The 8,479-nt window shown below is 30.5% G+C and overlaps 1 protein-coding gene across 4 annotated transcripts in view; it reads right to left on the bottom strand.

Moving 5' to 3' along the window:
* Window positions 1-136: 136 nt before the first annotated feature.
* Window positions 137-8,479, bottom strand: part of LOC106052281 (tudor domain-containing protein 1-like) — a 47,022-nt gene continuing 38,679 nt past the window's right edge. For all 4 annotated transcript variants that reach the window (XM_013207604.2, XM_056003707.1, XM_056003723.1 and 1 more), the window contains exons 27-28: window positions 8,233-8,435; window positions 137-5,657 (exon numbers count right to left, since the gene is read on the bottom strand). In XM_013207604.2, coding sequence (XP_013063058.2) covers window positions 5,391-5,657; window positions 8,233-8,435 — 470 coding nt within the window. In that variant the 3' untranslated portion in view covers window positions 137-5,390. The remainder of the gene's footprint in view (window positions 5,658-8,232; window positions 8,436-8,479) is intronic.

The raw sequence follows: 8,479 nt of genomic DNA, 5'->3' as shown, positions 1-8,479 counted from the left end.
TGATCCATGAAAACAGCATTAGGCAAAAGAAGTTTTAAGATCTAAAGAAGCTCTGAGTAATTTTTTTCCCAACAGCTTTGAATATATATACTAACACTTGTACATAAGATGCAAATAAAAAGCTGAAATCTGACAAGCAACTTTGTGTATTTTAAGATATGAAAAGATTGAATTCAATTGGATTTAAAGTCAACATTTTCACAAAAGTCCAAATGCCTGCTGGACAGAGTACATGTCCTCCTTTTGACTGATGTCTGGTAACCCTAGTCATTTTAAGTTATTCTAAAGCAGTGGTATAGACAGGAAAATGCAGGGGATGTGTGAGATAGCTTAAATCATTTTCTGATAATTCCTAATTTAAGCTGATCATCACAATTAACACAAAGTCAATTAAGATGATTCAGTTTGGTCACCCATTAAAAACAAAAAGTTTTAGCGTTAAGATCAAAAGTTGAAAAGGGGAATTATGAAAGAGCTATATTTAACAAGAAAAAGTTCCTACCAAAGTTCAATTGACTTGTCTAGCAAGCATGTACAAGTATACAGACAATGGTTCTGAACATTTTATGCGAGGCATAAATTTAAGACCTTTACAAATTGAATTGAAATTATTACAGACTGCCAGATTTTTTAATGCTTATGTTTGATGTTATTTTATCTTGGCTCAACTCAAAGCAAAGATAAAATTGTTATTTAAAAAGGTTTGCTGTTACTATTTACACCTTCCAGAAAAAAGGAAAAAAATGCAAATGCTACAAAGTGTTTTTTTAGTTCATAAATAGTGTTTAAGTACTTGGAATCAGTTTTGATAAAACTAAATCAGTGATGCCCAACCTAATTTGACAGGCGGGCCATTTTAATTTCCGACACTTGTGTCGCGGGCCATATGACCGAAAAGGTACAAAAACGAAATAAAATCGACCTGAAACTGATTAGAAACTTACATTAATTAACGAGACATCGGAAGTTTATCTTATTTTTTACGCTTTGGAAAAATGGCTTCATTTCGATACTTAAAAGTGAGCACCATTGTAGCTAGTTTTACCACCGACTCATTTTCTTGTCTCTTTTTGGTAAATAATCTCATAAATCATCAAATCTCTAGACGTGGTTTAACATTCTTTTATTTGCGGCTCAAATCAAGAATGCTGCCATATTTGTTTCATAATACCTTTGTATACATTTTTTTATATAAACAGCCACACTTTCTTTAAATATTTATTATGCTGGCTTATTTTCATGTTCCACAAAAAGTAAAGATCCGTTCACTTTTCCTGGTAGATTCTACATTCAGAATCCCATTTCAGAAATGCACAAATGTTAAAGGTTAACAACGTAGGAAAAGATGAATATTTCAACCTTTTTTTATGAAGGGGGGATTTTCTACACTTTGTGCTGACGTTTCGGTGGGCCAAATAGAACCAAGTCGATGTGGCCCGCGGGCTGTATTATGAACTAAATGGTTGCCTTGGAAAAGTTGGTACCGTAATGGTACTGTTGACAGCCACATGAATGAGTTTATAGTTTTGCTGAAAGAACTAATATAGTCAATGAAATCAATGTGTCAACTTGTGCAACATTAAAAATAGACTGACATTTTAAGGTAGGAAACTACTCATTTCATTGGCAATGAATGCAACTAACTGTGGAGCATGTCCTTTCCTCTTGCCACTCCTAAAGCCAACTTTCCTTTCAGAATTTTAAAAGAATACTTAACTTTCTGTAGTCTCAAGACAAGGAGTGAGCTAAGCCAAATATTGTCCTTCAAATTGTGTTCATTACATTCCTTTTTTTTTTTTACAGAGTAAATGAATGAAAAGAATATCCAACAAAACTATTTTAACAGAATATAAGAAAGTTGGATGACCTCATTAACAGAATCATTTCCAATCAGATCTACAAAAAGCAATTATCAATATGAAGTGATACACATGAAATGCATACTGTGCTGAGCCAGCTAGTCCCATTGAACTGTGGAGGGACTTCTGTCTTCCAATAAAATCCAAAAAAAATGTAGGTGTAAGAATGAATGGTTTATCCAAACAGTGCATTTTCTTAGACATTCTGTTTTTGAAAAACATTCAACTGTTTACATAGCAAGAAGTGGAATTATAATAGCTTACTCAGTTAACAAGAGTTGGACACATTATTGCAGGGGTGAAGATGTCAAGTATGATTTCATATAATGAAAAAATAATTTTCATAATGGTGGCTGTGTCAAATGAACTGAAATGGAGAATTTGTTCTTGTATACTCTCAAAGCTTGTTTTACCAACAGTTAATAAACCAAATAAATAATTATAAGTCCACATACTTAATGTGTATATTGCTAAGATAATACAATTGAAAATTATGACCTTTTTTTTTCCCAAGAGCAGTAAAAAAAACAACACTTTCAAGGCACACGTAAAATATCCTAACAAGACAATTTTATATTGAAAGAACAGTTCTTGACAACAAAAATGCAGCAGTTTAAGGAATTCATGACTATTCAAGATATACACAAATTTATAATGTGGCATATTTCTTATAAACTGAAATGCTTTCATTATCAGAAAATGCAACATCAAGAGTGCAGACTAGTAGACCTGCTTTGGTTTTATTTAAATCATACTTATAGTAACCAAAGAATCTAACTTACTGGTTGCAATAGAAATGAGCAAAAAAAAAAGAATGAGATGTAGGTCTTTGGAATAATTTATATTCAAGAAACTGACATTAATTATGGGTTAAGTTTTTTTTTTTTTTAAATGATTGCAAAAATGTGCAATGAGTAATCCAATATTATTATGTTAATTATGTCTGATACAAGCCAGGTCTGAATTCTTTGGTTGGATTGGTGAACAGAAGTGATTTATTAAAAAAAGGAGAAAAATGAATCAAGAAATGCAAAAAATCAAAACAATGACTATTGTGTGTGTTATCAGTTAAGGTCAATAACAGTCAAAGATAACTGCTTTAAAAAGTGCATGACTGATTATGAGGTGTACTTCAATTCAAGACTATTTTTGTTTAAATACATAATTAACATATTTATCTTTTCTTTGAAGTGTTACAATGAACAATCCTTGTATTTATAAAAAAAAGTATTAAGCTATTTTTAAGAGAGGTTAACCTATAATGAAAATGATAGACTATATAACATAGCCACACAATTTATGTAGACCAAGAGGAATGTTACTAGACTGGCAGATAAATGTAATTTAAATTTGAAAATATTATATTACTTACATGGTTGCCAAAAGTTTTTGCTAAAAGAAAACTAGTAGTAAGGAAAGCTAAAGTTCAACCATGTCCAGTGCATTCTCAAAGATTTTCTGTACAGAGAACCTTTTTTTTTTAAATTGATAAAACGGCATATTTAATTCATTGCAACAAGAGTCTCATTTTCTCATGGGCATAGACTGAGGCAGTGTTTACAGGTTGATTGCAAACAGAAAAAAAAATTTAAATTAAAATAGCAATTTATAATATCCATAAAATCCCAAATGCTTAGTTAATTTAAATATTTTGACTTTGATGTTTGAAAAATGAGCTATGTGGAGGTATTAGGCTAATTGATAGGGTGAGATGGACATGGCAATGTTGTTTTTTTTAAGTGTCCTTTGCTTTTTTGATAGCATAAACATTTTTAATAAAATGTCTTCTGCTGTTACCTTCTGTTATAATTTCACTCTATATATGTCTAGTACTAAGAATATCTAGTACTAGAAAGAATGGTAAGCAGGCATTTTTTAAGGAGAGATTGTCTACTTCAGTTTAATAGCTGGATCTAGTTAATAGTGAGAAAAGAATTGTATATAATGTATATTCTTTACAAATGGTAGATAGAGCATGGAGCTCTTAGGTAAATGTTAGGTGTAAATAAGAAAACAGGTTTCGGTACCAATAAGAGTAGACTATGATTTTGTAGTCTACACTCCAGACTGTCATCACAACCATTCCCACTGCCATTCTTTAGAAAGTATGAGCTAGGACATACTAACCTTCATGTCTGAAGGAGCATCTAAACCATACAAGTTCAAGAAACAGGCAATAGAGGCAAGATATTTCAACAAACCTCATTTAATGACTTCCTTCAAAAGAATGAATGACTGGATCAGTCTGTTCTTTGCTACTTCAATTGGAATGACATGACTAGGAATGCTGTTTCCACTGATCCATTTATGGATTTTTTTGTTTACAAAGTTTTATCTCTTGCAACCTTGTCTCTGTACTAATATATGATATAAAAACATGCCCAGATCATCCCAGCTTTTACTGCTTTACAGAATAGACATTTTCTTCATTTATATATTTGCGGTACACTTAACTAGTTTGTTTTTGTCTCTGAGAATTATATTATATATTCAGAAAGTTACAATTTATAGCATTTTTTCTCAAAAGACCTAATGAACAATATTTTTAATAGTCACAAAAATTTAGGAAATCGTCTGCCAAATCTAGGTGTGTAGAGACAACTGATTTTTAGGTCAGTTCTTAGACTATCATCTTTAAATACCAACATCATATCATTAGAGAATGGAAAAGGTTGCTAAGAAATTGTTTTAATGGCTTGTAGTTGAGTTTCAGTTTCTGATAAGCATGACAAACTAGATTAACACATGGATACATGTAAGTCATAATTATCTTCATTATTGAAGGAATATCTGTAACTTATAATGTCAGTGGTAGATCAACAAAGGCAATGCAAGCATAAAAAAACAAATGTCATCCAAAGAAACACACAAAAAAAGCACAAAATAAACTTTTGACTATTGCATACAATAGTAATCTACTTGTAACTACTGCACTTCTTCTTTACAATAAAGAAAATAAAATATTTTAAAACAGCTCTTAATGGTGAATATCAATAAAGTAAATTATTTTATTTATTAAACAAACTCCCATCTCCTCTTTTTGACTCACATTTTTGAATAATTAGATTGACTTCAGCGTGAGGTTTAAAGTACCAAATAGAAGATCTTCGAAATAGCAGCACAATGGTTGAGAATTAATGCTAAGTCTTAGCCAGAGTCACTTAACCAACTTAAAGCTGGTCATGCTCTTTTAAGATCTTGACTACAAAATGTTTAACTTTGAGTATTGAATGGTTGTTGTTTTTTATTTTTAAAAGTAAATAACAGATCTAGGTGAGAAAATAGAAAATGATGACACTTTACTGGGAAAGTGGTCTTACGCTAGTTTACTATTTGGTAGGGTCACAGGTGTAGGATACAAAGGAAATAATATCATTGAAAAAATGGATTTTGTATCCAAACATGTTGTTTTTGTTGTTAATATGACATAGTTCTAATGATAATTTTCCCATGGAATATAAAATAGAAAGGGTACATTGACAAAACAAAACCAAGAAATTGTTAACATTTCTACTCCATTCCATAAAACTATCATGCATCTGACTTCTTTTTTTTCTTTGCCATTGCCAACTTTTTTTGAAGTTCTAAAATTTGTAATTGTAATTCAAGCTCTTCAGTGTCTACATCTTCAGATTCAGAAGCAGAACTCTTGGCCGGTGGAGAAGTTGGTTTACTATCTTGCTTGTTCATGGGAGAACTTGGTTTGCTTGCTTGTTTTTTTGTTGGTGAAGCTGGCTTACTATCTTGATCATTTATAGGCAGAGAAGTTGGATTGTTTTCTTGTTTGATGGAAGAGCTCTGTCGAATATACCTTTCAAATATTATTTCACGTTAACAACAATATTTATAAGCATTCTGTTTAAAAAAAGGTTTCTATTCGGCTCTTAAATATTACTACCAGATCAACAAAGCTTTTTATTTCAAACATATTTGTATGTAGTAGAATCCAGATAAAAATAAAATTCTGCTACATTAAGTTTTTTTTCTTCTTTGAGATTATTATTATTGATAATTATTATTGACAAATCTGTTACTTCAGTTATGACAATCTCAAAATAATTCAAATAACATTAAAAAAAAAATGTCTGTGCACTATACACTTTTATCACCAAGAGATTTATAACCAGCAGTTTTGTGGCTTTCACATATCCTTCAACATGCTGCTTTTAAGCTATTAATCAATTTATCACAACACATTAGATATATTAGATTATATTGGTGCCAATTGCATTATTTGCTTGGGTATGGGAAAACGACAGGCCTACTAATGATATATCTCCCATCCCGTCTTTTTAAATCAAGCATACAATGTGTTGTAATAATCACTTGCTATGTCAATATTTTCTAAGTTCTAAACAGAATAGCATTATTAACTCTTTCAGTGCAAATTATTTTGAGCAAAAAAATGAGTTTTCCGGGACAAACAAAATTTTCAAAGGGGGTAGAGTTACTAAAACTAACTTTTTTGTTTTATTTTATTTTAAATTGACTACAGAAGTGTAATAAATAAAAAAAAAAGGAAATATATATACAAATTCATTAAAAAATCGATAGCCTGAAAGATTTAACCCTTAACTATACATTTAATCCATAAATATTGAAAAATATTTCAAAAAACACATTTTATCACTTCAAATTTCATAAAAAATGAATGCACAAATGCACAAAGAAATAGTATTATTTAAATTTTGTTGAAATTAACTAAAGTAGAGGACCCACTAAAACATAATATTCGTTGTTGTTTTTTTTTAAAGTTTGTCCTGCATACAATTTACTACCAAAATGAAAACAAAAGCTCTCACATCCAGAAAAAAAAAAAGTTCAACATTAAAAAGATAGCAAAAATAAATATATCAAGTTACTCCCTGAGAGTAACGCGGCTCTGAAAGAATTTCTCAAATTCCAATTTCCTTCAATGAACGAATACAAACTCTCCCAATTGAAATGAAAATTACAAAAAAACACAATAAAGCTGTTGCATGGAAATAATATTCATCTTTTTTTTTGGTTTAGGAAAGTAAGTTATCTAATAGTAATATACTGACACTTTGACTTAGAAACACAGTAAAATATGAAAGCTGATTTTGGCAGTTTCCGTTTACACAGTCCAATTTTAATTTCAAGAAACAACATTTAGATTTGATGCTCAGAATTTTAATAGAAATCTAGCACTAAATTTTTATACAAATTAAATATTGTAATAGCAAATTAGGATAAAAATGGGTAGCCTGACAAAATAGTGCACACAAAATAGTGCCGACATAATAGTGCAAAATTTTCCGACAAAATAGTGCAAGACAAAATAGCACATACTTACATATGATGTGTATAAAATTACAGGATTTTAGTGAGTGAAGGTCCTGGACAGCATTTTTGCTGAGGTCACTATCTTTTTCAATATTAATAGATCTAAAAGTATGCCATATTTTCTCCTTTTTCACCATTGTTTGAAATGCATAACTTGCTTAAAAAATGTTTTTGAAATGTGGTGACACTGTTCAAGCCAAGTTCAAAGGTTAGGTATAAGATGATGAGTGTGTTACGTGTGTGTTACAGTATAATCATCTCTCTTTGATCAAACCAGGGCGTCTCATGCTGCAACATTGGCAAACTTAGGTGTGTCAGGATTAGTTAAGATGGCGATCATATTTCTTATACCGCCAAAAGTTTGTTTCATCCCAATTCAATAATTAATTTTGCTATTACCTGTCCGTTTTTGTCTAGCACCAACACATAAATATCAAAGTTCAGGTGAGTCTATTTGAATTGTAGGCCTAAATCAACTTCACTTCTCTTCTTCATGAGAAGAGAGTATAAACTCCGCCCTCCTCTCGTTATGGTACATTCTTTTTCCATAACAAAAATCAGCAGTTAATTTTTCTTAAATGGTGTGTTAATCTGACAAGTACGGAAGTATCTTTGTTGTTGAAGTGCACTTTTGGAATTTGAATAAATGATATAATTTGAAATTATTCATTTTAGCTTATTAAAATTCTAGAATAATGTTTGCATATTGATATTTTAAGATATCCAAAGTATTTCCATCAAAACGACAGAGTAATAACGATGATATTCAAAGAAATTTTTTTTCCTCTATTCATATTTTATGATAGCTAAGGTATTTCTTGCAAAATGACTAAAAAAAAATATTTTTTTTCGAGCTATTTTGTCCGTGCTATTTTGTCGGGGAACCTAAAAATGAAAATAAACTATCATAAAAAAAAAACAAATGTTTTTTTGTTAGATGAAAAATTTGAAGGAAAAAGAGCTTTTAACCTAAAAACAAAGTTGGGTGTGAACAGGAATCTTCAACTTGAAAGGTAACAGTATAAAAAAAAACTTTTAACATGCATTAACACTGAAATGCTATTACCTCTGAGATGGGAACAGCTAATCCAATACTAACAAGATCATCAGCTACATTGATTTTGATATCGCCCAGAACAATAACTATAGAAACTAGAAAAGCATCATCTATTTCCTCATGAATGATCAGTAATGGCTGTTTGGTCTCAAGTATTTTCAAATAGTTTTGTATATCTGGATCATTCCAGTCTTGACCAGCAGGCTTAACACCTGAAAAATAGGAGAAAGGACAAGAGTTTAAAAAAAACAATACA

This window comes from Biomphalaria glabrata, chromosome 1, assembly GCF_947242115.1.
Source record: "Biomphalaria glabrata chromosome 1, xgBioGlab47.1, whole genome shotgun sequence".
Lineage (NCBI taxonomy): Eukaryota > Metazoa > Mollusca > Gastropoda > Planorbidae > Biomphalaria > Biomphalaria glabrata.
Note: the sequence above shows the minus strand (reverse complement) of the source record. Positions and strands in the feature narration are given on the sequence as shown.